The sequence below is a fragment of the Lupinus angustifolius genome, unplaced genomic scaffold, assembly GCF_001865875.1.
Source record: "Lupinus angustifolius cultivar Tanjil unplaced genomic scaffold, LupAngTanjil_v1.0 Scaffold_59_8, whole genome shotgun sequence".
Lineage (NCBI taxonomy): Eukaryota > Viridiplantae > Streptophyta > Magnoliopsida > Fabales > Fabaceae > Lupinus > Lupinus angustifolius.
The window spans coordinates 1-22,222 of NW_017722873.1; the positions used below are offsets into that span (position 1 = coordinate 1).

At 34.9% G+C, this 22,222-nt stretch overlaps 2 protein-coding genes across 3 annotated transcripts; both read left to right on the forward strand.

The window, feature by feature from the left end:
• The first annotated feature begins 2,890 nt into the window (after positions 1-2,890).
• Positions 2,891-7,439, forward strand: LOC109339150. Its single transcript, XM_019576555.1, has 7 exons — positions 2,891-3,168; positions 3,806-3,889; positions 4,141-4,309; positions 4,415-4,584; positions 4,690-4,885; positions 4,928-6,922; positions 7,434-7,439. The coding sequence occupies exons 1-7, from the start codon at positions 2,891-2,893 to the stop codon at positions 7,437-7,439; spliced, it is 2,898 nt and encodes a 965-aa protein (XP_019432100.1).
• Positions 7,440-8,764: 1,325 nt separating this feature from the next.
• On the forward strand, positions 8,765-17,559 carry LOC109339149 (deSI-like protein At4g17486). 2 transcript variants are annotated; one of them, XM_019576554.1, is made up of 5 exons: positions 8,765-9,088; positions 15,756-16,043; positions 17,030-17,110; positions 17,233-17,373; positions 17,408-17,559. In XM_019576554.1, exons 1-4 carry the CDS (start codon positions 8,908-8,910, stop codon positions 17,370-17,372), a joined length of 690 nt encoding a protein of 229 aa, XP_019432099.1. In that variant the 5' UTR covers positions 8,765-8,907; the 3' UTR covers position 17,373; positions 17,408-17,559. The 2 variants fall into 2 exon arrangements, with proteins under 2 accessions (XP_019432099.1, XP_019432098.1); XM_019576553.1 differs by having other exon boundaries at positions 17,233-17,497.
• The last annotated feature ends 4,663 nt before the right edge of the window (positions 17,560-22,222 follow it).

Genomic DNA, 22,222 nt, shown 5'->3' on the forward strand with positions numbered 1-22,222 from the left:
TTAGCCTTGAAAATTCCTCGAATTAATCATAGAACTTTCTTGCTGGAGTGGACTTGATCATTTTCTCTTCATCCCTTAAGTATAGCCACAAGTTGGTTCTGAAATTGTTACATTGTTCCTATTTTCATGCCACCTTGTTTATGCTACACCACTTAACCACTACTATGCCAAATTACAAGGAAATAAATAATTTCCCAATCCCCAAAATACATCAAATTAAATACTAAAATACTTGAATGAAAAATAAACATAAATCCTAAGACTACATGAGAATTAAATTCTCATTTATTAATAACAATGCAAATAAGATAAACTAAACTATGTTACGAATTCTTTGCAAGAACATGGCCTCCATAAATCGTAGGTTGCCCCCCTTGATTTACATCATAAGGTTCTTTAGTTTCAAGAAAGAGTCTAAGTGTTGTAATTGGAAGAATTGTTTGTAAAACATTATTTCAATTATAGTGAAGAAAAATCTCCTAGATCTGCTGGGAGGCCTGGATGTAGTTTGCAAGTGGACCCATCAACGAACCAGGATAAAAATCGTGTTGCACGCTTTTCTTTCCCTCTCTCTCTTTATTGTTTTAATCGATTACTTTGTATAGTTGTTTTAATTGTAATAATCTGTTTCTATACTATACTGTTGTAACTCTGATATATTTGTTAGCTCTGTATATTTGCTTCGATCTCAGTTGCTTGTCGTGCAAGAAACTGAATCTGTTTGTGTAATCTGAGCTATTTTAATCGATTAAATTGCTTGCGTTAATCGATTATTCTTTCCCTGTTAATCAATTAATCTGGGGTTATTTCAGCATTATTTGTTGTTTTGAAAAGCGGATACTTTGACCGCTACACCTAATCAACCCCCCTTCTAGGTGTATTTTAGTCACTGATACCTAACATAAAAGATGGAAGAAGAAAAGAGGAGAATTGGAGAGGGCAGAAGGAAATGGCAGAGTGATGAACGGTGGTGATTGAGAGAAGGGTGAAAGAATGGTAGGTGATAGTGGAGAATTTGAAGGAGATAGGTGAAAGGATAGTGTATCAGATGAGAGTGGGTGAGTTGAAATTTCTCTATATCTTTTATAATATTTATAGTCCTCATATTTTATTATTTTTGTAATTTGTATAATCATGCATCTCTCTCTTTTGTAATTGTAACTTATTATTAGAGGTATCAAAATGGGTGGGATCACCAAAGACCAAAGTTTTATAGGGTTTGGTACTATATTATGTACTTTTTATTGATTATTCCAATTTTTTTTGTCCAGACCGGCTGGACTATATTAACACCGGACCTTGAGTCTTCATATAGAAAGTAAAGAATAATAATCATATATTAGGATAGTGGTTATACTTTGACATATAGAGTTCATTTTGAAGTTGAGCCTATACTACCATTACTAAACCAAAGTGATATTATTTTTAATAGGGTCCAAGGGTTTCTAAATTAAAGTGAAGATACAAATTATATTGTGTTAAATTGAGAGTCAAATAGAAATGAGAGATTTAATAAATGTGTTATGTTAAAAATCATATACGTGTATTTGACATCACTTCTTAATTCAAACACAAGGTACTAGATCTATAAGTTTGGTTGTATTGGGTATAACAAGTGTGTTAAAAAGTTATACATTAATATCAAATGATATAGTGATAAATTAACACTTGGAAATCAAAGTAAATGAGAGAGAGGGTTAGAGAGAGAGGGAGGGAGTCTTGGAAGGATTGGGGCAAAAGGAAATCATCCTTTGATGAAGGTTCATCTACGAAAGGGAGATATGATAGCCAAAGGAGCAAGGGGAGTTTCATTCCGAGAGGGTACTTTAAAACCTTGCGATCTTCATACTCAACTTTTTTCTTCACAAATTTTCCCGACAACTATGGGATTGCCGAGATGTGGGGTTTTTTCTTGAAGTATGGTAATGTGGGGGAAGTGTTTATACCTTAAAAAAAGAGACAAAAGGGGTGACATGTTTGGTTTTGTAAGATTCAAAAGTGTCAATGATGAAGGGCATTTTGAAAAATCTCTACAGAACCTGTGGATTGGCAATTTTAAAGTAAGGATAAACAAACCAAGATATGGAAGACAAGAAGATCATAAAGGTGATTTTAGTGGTGGCAATAGACCTTTAATGAAAAAGTTGATCAACTCTGAATCCTTTCATTTGAAATGCCAGAAGAAGATGATGCATTCATCTTGGCAAGAGACGTTGATAAATGGCAAAGTTGATAATGGAGAGGGTCTAGAGACAGTATGCTCAGAACTAGTTTATGAAGTGTCGGTGGAGTCAATTCATGAATTCAAAGAGTGTTTTGTTGGTGAAATAGAGGAAGGGGAAGACACAAAAAAAACTGAGAAACTTCTATTCATGGAAGGCACTTTCTCTATCAAGGCAACCCCTTTGGGTGGAAGAAGGGTATTACTAAGAGGTCAGACAGAGGAGGACTATGATAGACTATAAGAGAAAAAAGAGGCTTGGTGTTCATCTCTCTTTGTGGATGTAAGGCCGTGGTCCCCAGAGGAAAGATTTATTGATAGAGTTACGTGGGTTAGGTGTTATGGTGCACCTATTCATGCTTGGTCGGAGGGTTTCTTCCGCTTGGTTTCTCATAAGTTGGATCATTTCATTAAAGTGGATGATTCAAACCTTAGTTTGGATAATCTGGAATTTGGTAGGTTTTTTATTCTTACTCAAAAAATTGAAGGGATTGATTCTTTGGTTTCAGTGAAGATAGGGAAGTTGTTGTATGATATCAAATTGGTGGAGGAAGTCTCACCTTTACCTATAGTGCCTTCGAAAACTTTGGTGGATGAGGACTCGGTGGAGGGGGAAATAAAGGATGAAGAGGAATGGCAACATCATAATCCGTTGAGGAAGATGATGACATGGACAATTTCATTGTTTCATTATCGAGGAAAGAGAAAAAAATCTTGGGGAGTTTAGACAGTGTCCTTAAGGATAAGTTGTATGTTGACTCACTTTCGACAGTGGTGGCTGAGGGTCACAATCAATTAGAAGATTTGGAAGAGGGGGAGATGAAAGGGGTAGATTCAATATATGTGGTTCCTGAAAGTATTCTACCAATATACCCTTTTATTATTGTTTCAGAGGGAAAAGAAGCTTTAAGTGCCTTGCCTGGTCAAAAGGGTGTGGAGAATGAGGAGTAATGGGGGGGGGGTTAAGCAGGTTGGAAATAAGGTGAAGAATAAAAAGCTAGAATGGGTAGTAAAGAGTTGGGCCTTTTCTTGCAAACTCAGACCCTCTTAGAGGTCTTTCCTTGTTCAAATATAGACACAAAAAGAAAAATGTGAAGGACAAAAATCATCAAAAGAAGGTAGTGGTTGTAAAAAAGGATGAAGGGTCGTCTCTCAACAAGGGGAAAAAATTATAAGTCAAGGGGTGATTGAGCTTTTTGACAAAGGTGGATCAATAGTTCGTGTTGAGCAGCGAAAATAAGGTAAAGAGATGGATTCCTCCACCAGTAACTAAATTTCGAATTCTAATGTGAGATGTGTTAATTCCCTCTATTTCAAGGATGATGCCCATTCTGATGGGAAGCTTTGACAGATAGGGAAGAAAATTGGAGTCTCCTTCAAAGGGGAAGATTCAATGATGGTGGAGAGGATTTCGGAATTGGAAGCTCGTGATAGGGTTGGTGGCTCAAATTCTAATCAAGGGATGAAGGAGGTTATCCAATGAATTGTCTTTCTCTGAATGTTATGGGGTTGGGGAGTAGTGTTAAGAGAAGGGAATTGAGAAGGATGGTTTTATCTAATAAAGTGAATTTTTTGGGGTTTCAGGAGACGAAGTTGGAGGCTTGTGATTGTTTTATTTGTTAGGGTATTTGGGGAAACTCTCAGTTTGATTGGGAATGCTTTAACTCTGTAGGGAGGTCGGGTGGTATCATTTCTATTTGGGATCCTACTATCTTTTCGAAATTAAATTAAGTTAGAGGTGTTGGTTTCTTAGCTATCCACATAATTTGGGTGCAGGGACAGATAGAATGTTGCCTTGTGAATGTCTACTCTTCGTGTCAATTTTGTAGTAAAAGACAACTTTGGGAGTATCTCCTTGTGTTCAAAAACAATTTGGGGGTTAGTAGATGGTGTTGTTTTGGTGATTTTAATGCAATCAGGGATAGTTCGGAAAGAAAGGATGGTTCGGGAGTTAATAGTCTCAAGGAAATTCAGGAATTTGATAAATGGATATCTGATATGGAGTTTCTTGATCTTCCGCTTATTGGCAGGAAGTTCTCTAGGTTTCAACCTGGAGGTGATTGCATGAGTCGTTTGGATCGGTTCCTGGTTTCTAAAGATTGGAATGGGTCTTGGCTCGAGTTGTCCTAGTGGGCTCTCAACAGGGATTTCTCAGATCATTGCCTTATAATTCTTGAAAAGCATTCCATTCAGAAAGGTCCTTATCCATTCAAGTTTAATAATGCTTGGATTCCTCAGGAAGGATTAGCTGAAGTTATCAGTAAGGCGTGGTCCAAACCAATGGATGGGAGATGGTATGCTTTTACATTGAAAGAAAAACTTAAAAGGGTGAAAGCATATCTTAAGCAGTGGAGTAAGGAGAGGTTTGGATGTATGGATAAGCAACTTGATGACATTTCCAATCCAATCTAGAAGCTGGATATTGTGGGTGATCAAGAACACATAAGTCTTAATGATGTGTTATTAAGGAAAAAGTTGCAGGTTGATTGGTGGAATGTGGCAAGAGTTAAAGATAGTCTCTTATCCCAAAAGGCAAAATGCAAATGGCTTAAGGATGGAGTTGCGAATTCTAGTTATTTTCACGCTTGTGTGAATGTTAGGAGGAGGATAAACCATATTTTGGGCATTTCTATTAATGGTTGTTGGTATGATGATAGCGCTGAGGTTTCTAAAGGCATTTCATAGTACTTCAGGGATATTTTTCAGAGTGATCAGAGTTGTTCGCCAAAACTTGATGGGGTGGATTTCCAAAATATTTCGACTGAGCAGGGACTCAGTATTAGTGGCATTTTTACTACAGAAGATATCAAGAAGGCAGTTTGGAGTTTTGCAACCAATAAGAGCCCTAGTCCTGATGGATTTAACTTCAAATTCTATCAAGAATTTTGGGATACTATTAAGGAGGACATCTGTTTATTCATGAAAGAATTCCAGGTAAACAGTAAGCTTCCTAAGGGGCTCAAATCATCCTTTATTGCTTTTATACCTAAGATAGGTAATCCTTCTAAGATTCAAGATTATAGGCCTATCTCTCTGGTTAGTTCTTTATATAAAATCGTTGCTAAAGTGTTGGCTGAGAGGCTTAAATCAGTGATGAATTCGATTATATCTCCTGCTCAATCAGCTTTCTTGGGTGGGCATAATATTTTGGACGCCCCGATTATTTTAAATGAAGTGATCCATTCAGCTAAGAAGTCTTCTGAAGGATGTTTTATCATGAAGGTGGATTTCCAAAAAGCATATGATTCTGTTAACTGGATCTTCATTGATTATATGCTTCATAGATTTGGGTTTCCCTCTATTTGGAGACGTTGGATTAAGGAATGTATTACCTATACTTCTAAGTCAATACTTGTTAATGGTATTCCTTCTCAACAATTCTCTATTTCTAAAGGTATTCGTCAAGGGGACCCATTGGCTCCTTTTCTGTTTTTAATGGTGGTTGAAGGGTTCACAGGAATGGTTAGAAGGGCTTTGTCAACTTGTCTTTATGCAGGTTTTAAGGTGGGCAGATCGCAAATTGAAATTTCAGTTTTACAATTTGCGGATGATACAATGTTGGTTCGTAAACCTGATTCTTCTTTTATTTGGACTATCAAAAGCATTTTGAGATGCTTTGACTTGGTTTCGAGGCTTAAAGTTAATTTCCATAAGAGCTCGTTAATGGGAATTAATGTTCATGATAATGTTATTGAGGCTGCCGCGACTTTCCTCTCCTGTAAGGTGGGATCTAATCCCTTTAATTATCTGGGAATTCCGGTTGGGGCTAATCCGAGAAGATTCAATACTTGGACTCCGGTTTCAGTCATAGTGGCTTCAAGACTTGCAAATTGGAAAATTAAGCATGTTTCATTCAGTGGAAGACTAATCCTTATAAATTCGGTTTTGAATAGCATTCCCATATACATGTTATCTTTATATAAAGCTCCAAAAAAGGTTATCCCTAAGCTGGTGAATATGCAGAGATCTTTTATGTGGGGTAATAAGGGTGGTACTAGAGGAATTATGTGGATTGCTTGGGATACGATTTACAAGCCTAAAAAGAATGGTGGTCTTGGTGTTAAGAACTTAGCTATTTTTAATAAGGCTTTGCTTTGCAAGTGGAAATGGCGTAGACTTAAGGAGCCCATTTCTTTATGGGTTTCGATTCTCAATTCTAAATATGGCACTGGTTTGGATCTTTTGCACTCAAGTGGAGACTTTGTTTGGTGGAAATATTTAGGCTCTTTGTCCAGAGATCTCGATTGTGTAGGGGCTGATTTTGAGCAGAATGTGTCTAAGGTTATTGGTGATGGAAATAGTACAAGATTTTGGTTGGAGTGTTGGTGTGGTAATCAATCTTTAAGACAGTTATATCCTAGACTTTATATGCTAGCTGCTAACAAAAATGTTCCAGTTGCTGATTGTGGGTACTGGTCAGATAACACTTGGAGTTGGAGGATTAAGTGGAGAAGGGGTCTGCTTGAGAGGGAGAAGAATCAAGAGGGAGTCTTGCTGGCAGAACTGAGGCATTTTTCTTGTTGTATGTCCGCTATTGATGATTGGAGATTGGGCTTGGATTTATCAGGAATGTATGTAGTGAAGATAACTTATCTAGAAGCAATGTCTATCATATCTACGATGTCGGATGCTAATTTGGCCAGAAATTCTCAGTTGAATAACCTTCTCAATCGTGGTTGGAATTCTAAAGCCCATCTAAAGGTTTGTTGTTTTATTTGGAAAGTCCTTAGAGATAGGGTGGCCACAAAGGACGCATTGTGTCATCGCGACATCATTTCTAGAGAAGAAATAATTTGTGAGTTGTGTAAAATTCTTCCTGAATCTTTAGAGCATCTTATATTATCTTGTAATTGTGTTTTGAAAATTTGGGATGGTTTCTATGCTTGGCTTAAAATTCCCTTCTTCATCATGATTCTTACTAGGTAGTGGACAAGGGGAGAAGTTTTTGGAGAATGTTATGGTGTTGCGTTCTTTGGTCTATTTGGTTGATGAGGAATGATATTTCCTTCAATAAAAAAAAGGTCGACTATGGTCAAGTTATTAATTTAATTCAGATTAGATCTTGATTCTGGTATTCTTCTAATTGTGGTAGAAGTTCTCTTCCTTTTAATCAATGGTGTTTAGACCCTTGGTTTTGTATTCGTAATTCCTATATTTCAAACTTTGTTTAACCTTTGTATTGGGTTGCACCCCTTGTGCTTGTCTAATACAGTTCTGATTTGTTGTTTCAAAAAAATATATCAAATGATATATATATATATATATATATCGTTAAAATTTAACTAAATATTTCTTAGAAATATGCGGGTGGGCTTGTCATATCCCGCAACCCGCTTAGGGCCAATTTGTGCTATAATTTGATATGCATAAATTCTATATAGGCTTTTTAGCCCGAGCCCGATATGGGCTAGCCCGAACTCGTCTGGGTAGTCTGTTTTGACACCTCTAATTATTATGTACACTAAAAATTTGGTAAGAGAATGTTAGAATAAATTACATTCACATCTCCAACAAGGTGTTGGTATAATGATGTATGACACAGTTAGATCTCTAGAAGACCACAGGTCAATGACTCGATTCATATGAGTAATACGTGTTGGTAGAAACAGTCATGAACCCTAAATGAGATTAGTTCCTCACTCATAGGATGAGGAAATACCCTTGATAGTACAAAAAAATTACATTCACTTCACTTTGGAGAGAGTTGAAAAAGCACTATCTCGTTTAAAGGTTATGTACATCTGCCCTTTCTTAAGACAATTTTTTAGACAATGACTTTGTTTTTTCCTCTTTTCGGATGATAAATATTTCTCATAACATGGAATGTGAATCAAACTAATTGAAATTGAGATTTTTAATGTTAATCAAAATTATTGAGTAGACTATTAATATAGATTATAAGTTAGTATTTACTTATTTAAAAATGTTTAGTATATATATATATATATATATATGTATAAAAATATAAGTATGTTCATCCAATTTGATTGACATGTGGTTTAATTAATGAACTACTGGTTGAACTGTTATACCACTATATTAGTAATATGACCAATTTGATAATAGATATAGTATTAATAACATTGATATGAAGTTCTCACTTAGTCGGGTATGAGGAGAGCAGATACATGTAGCCTTACCTCACAAATGGAAAGACTGATATCATGATTTGAACACGTAACCTCGTGATTATTAAGCAACAATCTAATGGTTGCATGAAACTCATACTATTCCTCAAATATTATAAATATGAATAAAGCCGTTCCAAAAAGGCTATAAATAATTGAGATATTTGAGAGTAAATTTCATTTTTTTTAAAATTTTTGAAGTATTAAATTTACTAATTTTTCTAGAACAAAATGAAATTTTCACTCCTAATCATAAGGCATATAAACCACCGCACAAAAATTATAACATGGTATCAATAGTTTAGTACATGTTGGACACCCTATCATCCTTCGCGGGGTATGTAATAAAAGAATGAATTGCAGAGAGCCAAATCCGAAATTATCGCTTTCTGTTTTTACTTTTGTCTAAGGTTGAGTTGTCAATGGAGAATAGTATCATACAAACAAGAATTAAATTAATTTAATAAATTCTTTCTCTCTATTTTGTACATTTGCAACGTTGCTCTTCCCCCATAATTCATATAGATAGAGAGGATTCATAATCCATCTCTATATCCAATGGGGATGAAGAGCAACACCAATTCTACATCTCAATCTTCTAATAATAAAAATAATAATGGCAACAAAAGCAACAACAACAATAACAATACCCTTGTGGTGTTGAATGTGTATGATCTCACCCCTCTCAATAATTACCTTTATTGGTTTGGATTTGGAATTTTTCACTCCGGCATTGAAGGTTCTTTTTTCAACACCCTTTGTTGTTACAGTTTTTATAATATAATGTCGTTTAATTTGATAATGTTTTGGTTGTTTTATTGTTTTCCTTTCCTACATTTTTCTGCTACTTTTTACGTTCCTGCAGCCTGATTTGTTTTTGGGCTTTAAATGGGTTGTGTCTATAAATGATTTACGTTATTGCTTCATATTTATATTTGCTTTCAACAAGGATCTTATTAATTCTGATTTTGGTTATGTACCATCAAATGTGTTTTCTCTCTTGATTGAATCATGGCATTCTAATCCTTTGTATACAACAAGTAATGGAATAGGATATCATATGCATCTGAGTGTTAGCCTCATCCCTGACGCAGCCTCCAACCACATGTAAATCTCATTATCATCTAGCATTAGAAGAGTGAATATCTGCAAGTGAAACGCGGAACCAACACCTTAAAAGAATGGTTTAATGATCATTTTTCACTTATAAATTATTCCACTCTATGATTTAAGTTAAAACCATAGCTACATATATCTGGTACAAGTTCTGTTGTGTGGTATCCTTAATGACAAGAGTCAGATACGTGTTGCACAGTATGCTGAACTCGGTAACCTTTCTCCATGGAATAAAGCAAAAATATGATATCTTGTTTAATGCAACGTGTAGAGTGCCAATGAGAAAATTATACGAGTTTATTCTTCTATAGGTGGTTAACTTTACTAAAAAATTAGAAAACATTGCATTTTCCATTAATGTGAATGCCTATGTTGCTGGGTGTGGTGCAGCATCGGTACCCGGTAGGGTACAGAAACTGATATGGGATATAACATTTTCCAAGAAATTAAGGTATGTATCACAACTATCATACCGAAGCCATATATAACCAACAACAAACAAGTCTTAGTCTCGTATAGGCTAACCGAAGCCATAGAAGCAAGTTTAATAAATAACTAAATAGGTATGTACCAAGTACTGATCCGACATGTAAGCCTCCACTTTTGGAGTTCTTGTGCTTTTTTAAGTGGCTACAAATGCTCTACACTTTGGACACTTGTGTGAAGATCCAAATTATCAAATATGATCCTGAGATTCTCACTCTACAACTTCATAGGTCTGCTTTGTTCGAATAGTTCTAATCCAGATTCAAATCCAATAGAGATTGATTTGGTTTGAAAAAAGTTTGATCAACGTGTGGCTTTCACAAACTTTAAACCAGACCATCATTATAATATATCTTGTGTAAATATTACAAGTGACTCTAGACTATCAAATTAGTACTCTTCCCACCTGTATGCAGTATCCTACTCATCAAATACATGGTATGTTAAGAAGTATATTACTCTAGTTAACTTCATGGTATATTTTTGTTGTTATACTATATTTTTTATATTTTTGGTCTACTAGTTAAGTGAATATTTATTTTTATTTTTTTGATAAATAAAATTGCATTAAAGGAGCATAAGGGGTGCCCACCCAATACAAGAAGGAAACCGATTACAACTTGGTTACATTTAGCGATAAGCAAAGTTTAGGATCCAAACACCAATTAGCGAACGACAAGGAAGTATGAGAAACAAAAGAGATAAACCAAATCCACGATCTAGTTTGAATTAAATCCAATAAGTGCACATAGCTAGGAGTCTTCTTCTGAAAGATAACATCATTTCTCATAATCCACACTGACCAAACGACTGCAAACCAGAGCATACGCCATAGCTTTATACAAGTACCGCTTTTAAGAGTATCATGAAGCTTGAAAGAATCCATAATTGTTGAAGGTATTGTGACAGGAACTTGAAGCCAAGAATAAAAACCTTTCCAAACACTTGCAACAAAGTCACAAAATATAAACAAGTGGTCAATAGTTTCAATATGATTGTTGCAAAAAGAACAAACTATATCTTCCGCCCTCACAATAATATTCCTCTTAAGAAGTTCAGCCTTTATTGGGAGCCGTCCTCTTAAGAGTTTCCAGACAAAACAACAAACATTTGAAGGTAAGCAATTAATCCAACAGTTTTTTAGCAAAATACCTAAAGAAGATTGGTTATCATTCATCTGAGCCAAATAAGCTGTTTTCACCACATACTCACCCGATCTGTCAAGACCCCATCTCCAAGTGTCACTAGAACCCTGTTTGCACGAATGGTGATTAATTAGATCATAAAGATTCTTGGTTAGAGATACGTTTCTGCCAGACATGTCTCTCTTCCAAGGAATTTCCCAATACCAAACACCATCCTTCCAATAACCGTTGTCCCCCACCTAAGCGCCATGATTAGAAGCTAGATTGAACAATCTAGGAAAAGCCACTTTGAGACTCTGATTACCAACCCAAATATCATGCCAAAAAAGGGTTTGAAGACCGTTGCCAATATCCTTCCAAACATTATCCACAAACCAACCCCCTGAGTCCTCACCAGAAGAGCCCACTTTTCCCAAGTCTCTCCAACACCTCGGAGAAAAGATATTCGGATGAGAAAGCCACTCTAGACCATATTTTGAATTTATTACCTTCACCCAAAAAGCATCCTTGTCTTGCAACCTACGCCATCTCCATTTCCCCAACAAAGCAAAATTAAAGCAAAAGAGATCCTTCACACCAAGGCCTCCTAACTCCTTAGACTTACAAACCACATCCCAAGCCACCCACGCAATACCTTTGCCACCCTGATTATTACCCCACAAAAATCTTCTTTGTAAGCTAACAATTTTATCTAGGACCTTCTTAGGTGCTTTATAGAGCGAGAGCATATAAGTAGGAATGTTAGATAAAACTGAGTTCAACAGGGTTAATCTACCACCAAAAGAAATATGCTTGCATTTCCAAGAAGCAAGCCTTTTAGACACAACCTCAATCATACCTTGCCAAGTGGATAACCTCCTGGGATTAGCCCCAACAGGAATGCCTAAGTAGAGGAAAGGAATAGAACCAACCTTACAAAATAAAAAATCCGCCGCTGCTGAGATAGAGGAGTCAGATAACCTTATCCCATACAGAGAGCTCTTGTTTGAATTGACTCTCAGCCCCGAAGCTAACTCAAAGCATCTAAGAATAGTCTTCAAGCAAAAAAAGATTTTTATGTGAAGGATTGCACACAATAATAGTATCATCCGCGAATTGAAGATCACAAACTTCGACACCATCTCTACCAATCTTGAGCCCCTCAAAAGCCCCAATAGATCTAGCCTTCCTAACCAACCCTGCAAAACCTTGATGTTATATTTTTTAAAATTTAAAAATTAGTTAACTAAATAAACCCAATTAATTTTATTAAAATACATAAATAGATAAACCTAATTATTAAAGAGATCCATTTAGATTTTAGGGTTTCCTTTTCTCCTTCTCCCCTATTTATGTCTATATTCATGTTTGTCCTCTCCTCTCTTTTCTCCTACTCCCTTTCTCTAAGTTTTCTCCTAGGACTATCAACCTCCTTCTCATATGTAATTGGAATTGCAACATTGAAACTATGATAGCTTGAAGCTCAGAGATGAGGAAAAAACACCTTCAATAGTGGTTTGCTTTGCTTGAGATTGAGTATCAATACTCAAATTGGGGTATATTCGTTGGCAAAAGCACCATAAATAAGTACTCGTACACCAATTTGCAATCCCTGTCAAACAAACGAATCTAATTTCTATATTCTAGATATTGTTAATATGTTTCATGATTAATTAATGGCTTCTAATGTATTAGATGTACACCTATAAATGCGTTTTCCACTTCCCACTCTGAGTTCTCATCATTTCAACTATCTCTCTTACATTCCCTCCTAGTAATTCTCCCCATACAACAAAAATTGCTACCTTTGAATTCTCAAACAAACATTGCATAGCACAAACGGTACTATAGTGTATTTTACCTTGTCATATCCAATAATCATACACTCAGAAGTACGGATTCGTCAAACACCCATGTCGGTGTCCGACACGTATCCGACACATACACTCGTATTTGTGAAAAATACGTATCTGTAGAGTATCTAAAAATAAAATAAATAAATATCAAACACGTTATATTTGTCTTCAATAAAATATAGGATATGTAGATTCGTTTTGAATAAAATATAGGATATATAAATTATTTTTCAATAAAATATAGAATATAATCGATATATAGATTCGTTTTCAATAAAATAAGATAAGATAGATTCGTTTTTAATAAACACCAACTTATTTAAATGCAACAAAGACTCATACCAACATACTGTCACACTGTTTGACCCTTCGATAGTCAGTACTCTCCGATCCACAACTTATTTTACTTTGGATATTTTGATTAACACTTATAATTTTATCATATTTTATGTGTTTTTTATTATTTTATATGCGTATTCCTGAACGTATCGTATCCTGTATTTTAGAAAAATTGTATGTCGACGTATCAGATACGTATCATATCTGATACACGTATCAATATATGTGCTTCATAGCTCATACATATCAAAGAATGAGCTGCTTAGTACATTACACTCTCATTTTGTGGAGTCTAGAGATGATAGATCTGCACATCTTTACTCTTATTATTGAAGGTTTCCAAGATTTAAATTCGACCTTATGGTCAGAAGGCAAACACCAAAAAACCTACCTGAAAAAATCGTGCAGTTAATTTGTCATTTGTCCTGTGCTTTTCTATATGTCCTGTCCTCGAGTGCAATCTATGGAAAGCATAATTTATAAGTGTGCAATCTACGGAAAGCAGGAAAAAAATAAAATGTCAATGCAATAAGAAGCAAGTATGTTCCATATCTCAATCAAGAAGGCGTGTGCTATGTGTAATCTAAAGTAATAGAAAAATGAACGCCATAAAAAACACAGGTCACTCTAGTCATTGATAGGGAAGTGTTTCATGTTACATGCTTAATTAATGACTTGTAATATAATTTATAAGATAGAGGAATTTGTGGAAAGCGGGAAAAATTAGAATTCCAATGGAGTCAGCAGAAAGCATGTGCACCATCTCAAACAAGAATGCATGTGCTATAGTAAACTACTTAAGTAATATAATAGAAGAGTGAATGAGTTGAAAAAACACAGGTCACTCTATTCAATTCAGGGAAGTGTTTCATGGTTCATGCTTAATTATCTGTTTCGGAATCTTTTCTAATTGATTTGGAAGAATGACTAATGAACTTTGGTAGATTATCTATTGAATATATTTAATGGATATTTTAAAGTCTTGGAATTACTCATTGACTCTTGAAGACTATGAAGTCCAACTTAGAAAGTTAGAGTAGCATTTTCAAGGTATTTTGAAAGTATGATAACAATTAACTTTCCATTACATCTTTATGATGAAACTTTCATCTCATTCAATATACAAAGGGAACTTGCGAGGAAGAGATGAACAAGTAAATGAGAATGAGCAATATAAAGAGTAAGTGAGAGAGTTGATATCACCATGAGAGTAGTATTCCTAGTGAAATACTAGAGAGAGTTTGTATCTTATCTTTCTTGATTGAGTTTGAATGTTATCCTCATAGAGTGAGAGCAATACAAATATTATAATCTTACTTTATATAGTGGTCTCATGTTTGTTTCCTTTTCACTTTAAGAATGTTTTTCCTTATTAAAATTCTTAGTGTCTTTCTTCTAAAAATATCCATTTTCTAGTACACATATGAGTGAAATTGGTTGCTAATTTTCAAACATTATTAAAACAAAGCAATCTATGGAAAGCGGGAAAATCAAAATGTCAATGCAATAAACAGCAAGTTTGTGCACTACCTCAAACAAGATGACATAAGCTATGTGCAAACTACTTACATAATGTAGCAGAGGAGTGAATGCGGCGAAAAACCAGGACTTCAGATTTGGGAAGATGAGGCCATGACGCTAGTAGTACAATGAACTAGCTGTTCCAACATTGTCCAAGTACTACCCCAGCTTATAAAAATCTACCATTTAAGTTCTTGTTCCAAGAACCGAAGGAGAACTTCCTTTTTCTCTAGAGAAAAAAATGAGAACTCTAGGATCAACACAATCAAGTTACCAAAATATTTACTTAGATGACAGTATCAAATATAATTTGTATATATATATATACCCAATAAACAGTTAAAAAACACCAAAATCCTTAGAGTATCTAACCAATGACACTGCCAAAGTGAAGTAATCAGTGATAGAAATGAGACAATCTTTTACGTCCAGTTTCATTTCTTTGATTTAATGATAGGGTAGAATTGCGGTAGTAGTAATCACTACAATTACTGTGAATTAAAAAAACATTTTTTAATTTATTGTGGTTCAATGCGGGCTAAATACTATTTAATGCAGTTGCATAACTGTGATTTAGTGTCACATAACAACTATGGTGTGAGAAAGTTACAGTGATCTCTGCAACTGCAATATTGTGACAACATCATGTCAGATGTAGTCTATAATTTGAATGATTGGGTAGATGTTTAATTAAAAAGGTAAAAATGAGGTTTTCAAACTTAATATGTTTTATGGAGATGTTATGCTATGTTAGAGGCTGTAGGAATTTTATTAGCCTTGCCATACATATTTTATATTCTTGTTCATAAAGCTGATTGCTTCTTTTACCAAAGTTATATGGAAGATTTTATCAGTGCATAATAGTTTTTGTTACTTTGGCATTTTATGCTAATGTTCTATGTTGTTTCAATTGTTAAAATTATTTTTGCCACTTTAATCTTGTGAAGATTTTCTATGTGAACAGTACATGGTAAGGAGTATGGATATGGAGCCCATGATTTCCCAGCTAGTGGTGTTTTTGAAGTGGAACCAAGGAAATGCCCTGGATTTACATACAGATGTTCCATCAATTTGGGCCAAGTAAATGTTCCTCGTTCTGAGTTCAGAACCTTTATTGAGAAGATTGTTAGTGAGTATCATGGTGATACTTATCACCTAATATATAAGAACTGCAATCATTTTACAAATGATGTCTCATGTAGATTGACCGGAAAACGGATCCCAAGTTGGGTGAATCGGCTTGCTAAGATAGGTAATACCATAAAGGGAAATTTCTTTAACACTTATTCTGAATTCACCATGAACTACACACTAGGTCAAAAAGCTACAAGCTCGTGTTTCTGAACAGCACCAGGACTTTTAGCCTTATCTTAGTCTCTATTGCAAGTGAGAGACACATCAAATAACTACTTCTGCATAGATGGTTCATAAAGTTTAGGTGCATGAACTTTTTTTAAATTGAAGTTACGGTCACAATTGCGGTAACAGTTGTGGTTATTATGATTACGGTCATTGTGGTCGGTCGTTGCGATGTGGATTGCGGTCATTGTAGTCTGAATTATTTTGTGATTAAAAAAATATTTTTGAATTCGATGCGGCTTGATGCAGTCTAATACGGCCTAATGAGGTCCAAATGTAGTCTGATGCGATTATTTTGCGGCCTAATGCAACCACATCATTGTAATTCGGTATCACACTGTAATTGCGATGTGATGCGGTCAACCGCAATATTACGGCCGCCTCTCAATATTGCACGGGCTCATTATTATATCATGGTCTCTATTATATCATAAAATATAAACTTTGAATTGAGTTCTAGTCAATTGTAATTACTATGTTTAGATGAAGTCTGCACTCCATTCCATCATCCACTTTCTTCAGGTTATATTATGAGAATAAAAGAAACCATATTAGTTGTTGTTATAGTCATTAATGATCTATTTGTGAGTTAAATTTTGAAGGGAAAAGAAAGACTTTAGAGCCACCTAACCAGTGCAATTCATGGCTCTAAGACTTCAATTTTGGGTGACAAATGTAGTAAAAATTGTCTCTTTCTTTGTTTTAGTCTAAAAAAGCAGCTTAGTGCATGATATTCCCACTTAGTCGCATATGGGATGAGTAGATGTATGCAATTTTACATCTGCAAGTGGAGAGACTGATTTTCTTGTTCTATACTTTTCATGTCAGAGAAATCCAATGAACACATTCCTAATCGCGGCCTTTTGGTAACAATTTCAGGTTCTCTATGCAGCTGTCTGCTTCCTGATACTCTTCAAGTAACTACTGTTAAACAGCTACCTGAATACCATCAATGTTCAGGTGTGTATATTTCCTAGTTCCTTATTATTTCTCACCCAATTTTTATCCTTATGCATTTATTATTTTATCTTGTTAACATAAGTAAACTTTCTGTTCTTCCTGTTTTTGGTGACTCTTTGCAGAAGATGAAGTGACAGAGTCTCTTTCATCTGCCACAGCATCACCAGAATTAGGTGATGAACAAGAAAAGTGCCTTCTGTCACCACTAGCAAGAATTGAAGATGTTTCTTTTGTTAAAGAGAAAGAGGTCCTAGTAAAATGAACTTCATGTGTTTGAGATGAGACAAATTATTTTGGCAATTCAGGCTGTCTTACCTGAAGTACTTGTTCATTTGGTTTACCATGATTCTTTTTACCCAGATCTAGTGATGTATTAATTTTTTTGTACCAAGCTTTTATGTATGGGGCTTAGTTGTTTATAATCTCTATCCTCTCAAATACTGGAGAGTCCCATATTAAATGAGCATTGTGACACGTTATACAAATAAAAATTTTAATCGATATAATTTTAACTTATTTTTGAATAAAAAGTTAAAATATTTTAGTACTAAAAGAGTTGAACTCTATTGTTTGTGTGCATAGTTTTATTGTTTGGAAAGGGTTGCTGGTGCTTTTAGGCATGAAAATGTCACCCCTTCCGGGAAACTGTATGAATGACTCTTTTATGAGGATATATAAGAGTTTTTTCTTTTTTTTGGGAGAAATTATAATGTACTTTCAGAGCAATGGTCTCAACAGTTGACGTAGTTTAGGATTTTATGAAGAGGATAAAATATTTTCTCACACGAGTAAATAAGTTATTTCATTCACACACTAAAATTATGACATGCGTTATATTTAATAATTTTCTATAAAAAAATATTTTTAAAAACTCAAAAAAATAGTACACGTATATCATTTTAATAACTGAAGAAAATAATTTTTTTCTAAATATGAGAAAATATATTTTCTTTTATAAAAAATGTTTTAAATTTAGTCATGTTATTATTATACAAACCATGTATCCCCCCACACACACATAGGATTGGGTGTAAAACTCTCAAAGCAAATAAGAACTTGTTCACAAGCTTACTTGAACATGATTTGTTCTACAGGCTCGTACAATTGTGTCCTTGAGTTCTCTTCTTGTAAGAACTTGTTTTTTGTTTGAGGTATTCATGTCAAATATTCAAATCTTTAATATATGTGATTTTGAATTCGTGCGAAAAATTAAAAATGTGAAGTTGTAGGTTCTGAGCATAGGATACATATAAAAGGGGAGTTGGCGCGAGTGACTTAAAAAATTAAATCATTCATACTAGACCATGGGGAGGCATGAGTGAAACACTTATCGTCTTTGGTATGGCTAAGTGTTGTTTAGAGTGATAAGATGTGTTTCCAAGTAGGCACACATCGCTTTGTATAGTATTGTTGCTTTTTGTTTGGTTTACATTGAATTTGGTAAACTAACCAAAAGTATTAAGTCTATTAACATGCTTGGCACTCGTCATGCCATCAGACAGGGGCAATTGTTCTATACAAGTGTCAGGACCGGTCAAAGGTCGGTCATCTACTAGTCAGACAAGATCTAGCCACACGATTATTGATCATGGCCAGACAGTAAGGATAAACCACTTTAGTAGTGGACAAGTTTAAGTTTCCCAATGGTAGAGGTAGTATAAATCTATGACATTGTTAGTCTAACACGCTACTAAAAGAACAAGGTCATGCCGTATATAATGATGATACTAATGGGAAATTCAACACAATAACAATGAAAACTCAAACAGAGTATATGCAATGAATAACAATTTCCCCAACTTGCTAGAATCTATAAGGAGCAATAACAAATAATGATAGTAAGTAAGAACACACAATGGACTTTTAACGTGAAAATCTTCCCGATGTGAGAAGTAAAAACCACGGGCACAAGCCAGTCAATCAAGTTCCACCGTCATCAAATTAGGAATACAAGAGTGTATCCAAATACAGCACAAAATGTGCTAAACAATACGATAAACAACATAGCAACAAGCTTGAAAATCAGAACATAAAGTTGCAGAAAAAACAGCCACTGTTATAGCTCATTTTCTACTACCATGGACGATTTCTCACTAATCCAACCGTTCAGAATGAAGTACCAGAAGTTGTGAACCTACTGTTCAAATTTCAGCTCAATCCAACTGTGAACGAAGAGATAGTCACAAATTTCTCACAGCTACTACGAGTTCCTACGGGTCGAGTTCTTTCAACTTCTCTCTCAGTTTTCTATTGCCTCCTTTTGCCTAAACTGATTTCACACCCTTTTCTCATATGATCCCTATCCATTAGATTAAGTGAGACAAGTGGAATTTTCCGAATTGAGTCTTTCTCCATATAGGAAGGGAGTCAAAACCCAACAATTCTCCCCCTCACAACTATGTAGAGAGAATCTCCAAAATGACGATCTCACAACAAGTTTCAAACCTCCACCTAGGGGTGAGCATGACCTGGCCCTACCTGCTCACTCGGCACGACCCAATCATGATCAGACCCGAATAGGGTCGAGTTTGATCGGGTCTAGGGTCGAGTTCAGGTTCAAATAATAGACCCATTCAATATTTAGGGTCGGGTAGGGACCAAGTATGACCCGACCTGTCTCATCCCATGGTCACTCACTCATCATGTTTATATGTGTTTCTACTCAAACGTGTACTGAGTAATGATACCTTTTGGCGAAAGTGTCATTGATTCTCTAATTTTTTATCATATATACATTATTAATAATATATATATACATATATCATTTTATATGTCAAATTATATATTCATAATAATAAATAATATTGAGAAGTCTTTATCTAAAATGAGTATGCATTATATTTAATTGGGTCTAGGGTCGGGTCAGGTTTAAAGGATGACCAAGTCGATATTTAGGGTCGGGTTAGCTTCAGGTCTAGATCCAGGTTCGGGTTCAAATAATAACCACACTAATATTTAGGGTCGGGTATGTGAAGAAGATCTTTGCTCCTGACCTTGACACAATTTTGATAAAGACACCAACATCACCAAAAAGAAGAAAATGAAGAATACTTATGAAGACAAAGAAGACAAAGCTTCAAGACAAATTAGTCTAAGTCTAAATAGGTACTTCTATCTTATACTCTTGAATATACAATAGTAGTAATGCTCAAACTATTTTTAAAAGAAAATTGAAACACTTCAATATACTCAAAAACAATTTTTAAAAATAGTGTATAACAGATTACTACATCTAATAACAGGTTACGTGTGTGAGAAAAGATATATCCAGCTTAAAAGTGATCAGAGTAATCCATTATTGTCTTTGAGTAATAGATTATCAGTTTTAATGAAGTTGAGTAACCAATTATTGACTTGATGTAATCGATTACTCTAAATCGAATTTAAATGCCTAGTGGACAAAATGTTTGGGTAATCGATTACCCACTGGTTGTAATTGATTATTGAGAGTTTTTGTATCAGATTTCAGATTTCAAAATGAAAGGTTTTCATCCCAAACGAAATGTCTTCACTCCAATCTATTCCTACCTTTTCGTAGAGGCACTATGGGTGATTGAAAAGTCTATTTAAAGGCATTGAATCTCACAACACAAACATACAACTCTCATACAAATTTTAAAAGCTCTTGCACACATTTTGAAATTATTTTTCTGCACTTTTGACAACTAGTTCTTAAACTTTCAAAGTTGATTTTTCTGAAGTTGCTTAATGTACAGTGTTTCAAAGTTTACCAACTTATAAAGAGCATTATTACTAAGTATAAAAAAGAGTTGATTGAATTGCAAGTTATATTAATTTCAAACTTGTAAAGACAATCTGCCATTGTTGTACATTCTTCATTATTATTGCAGAATACTTTCTTTCACAAGGGTGTGATAAGAAAGGGGATTAGAATCACTTGGAAATGTGTTTTCCAAGAGTGAATAAGGATTAGGGAGTGCGTAAGGTACATAGAGATCTCGGGGTGAGATATTGTAATTACAAATCATACTCTTTAGTGAAAAATCTATTGTGCTGCAAGAGTACTAGACGTAGCCTTTGGTGGACAAGAAGGTGAACCAGTATAAAAATCATTGTGTATTCTCTTCTCCCTTATCTCTTTGATTATTTATTTGTTTAATTTAGGCATATATTTTTCGCTCAATTTAAGTCTTGATTTTAGTCAAAAAGTGGCCATAATTTTAAGTTAACTAATTCACCCCCTCTTAGTTGCCATCTCATTCTTACAATTGGCACCAGAGCTATTTTTCGGTAAGATATTCTCAAATCTGATCCTATATCGAAGATGACCTCAAGATCATTCCTAGGAGAAGATTCCAACATCAACCGCCCTCCAAGCTTTGTTGAAGAGTGCTATGACTTTTGGAAAATCAGAATGAGGATCTTCATAGAATCTTAAGACTTGGACATATGGAACGCAATTGAAGAAGGACCATATGAACCCTTCACTGTAATCAACAACGTAAGAGAAGTAAAGCCCAAATCTTCATGGAACGATGATAATAAAAAGAAGGTGCAGTATGATCTCAAAGCAAAGAACATCCTCACATCAATAATTGACATTGACGAGTTCTTTAGAGTATCAAACTGAAAATCTGCCAAAGAAATGTGGGATACTCTAGAGAGTACACATGAAGGAATTGAGGAGGTAAAAAGATCAAGACTCGACACTCTTTCCCAGGAATACGAAATGTTTCGTATGAAACTTGGAGAGAAAATTCTGGATCTTCAAAAGAGGTTTACTCATCTTACAAATCAGCTTATTGCACTTGGTAAGGTACTATCAAACAGTGACTTGAACTTGAAGGTTCTAAGATCACTCACCAGAACATGGCAACCCTAGGTAACAACCATTTCTAAAACCCCAGGTAACCCCAGAGAGCCTACATTGCTTTAAAAGACAATGATACCAATTCCGCTTCTGAACAAGAAAATGAAGAACATGCACATATTTCCTTGATGGCATCTCATCATTCTGATGATGAAGAGGTAAATAATACTCAACTATATTCTTCTGAATTACAAACTGCATTTAATGACTTGCATGATGAATATGATAAACTCACAAAAATGTTTCTAAAACAAAAAACTGAGTTAGATGCATTTAGAAAC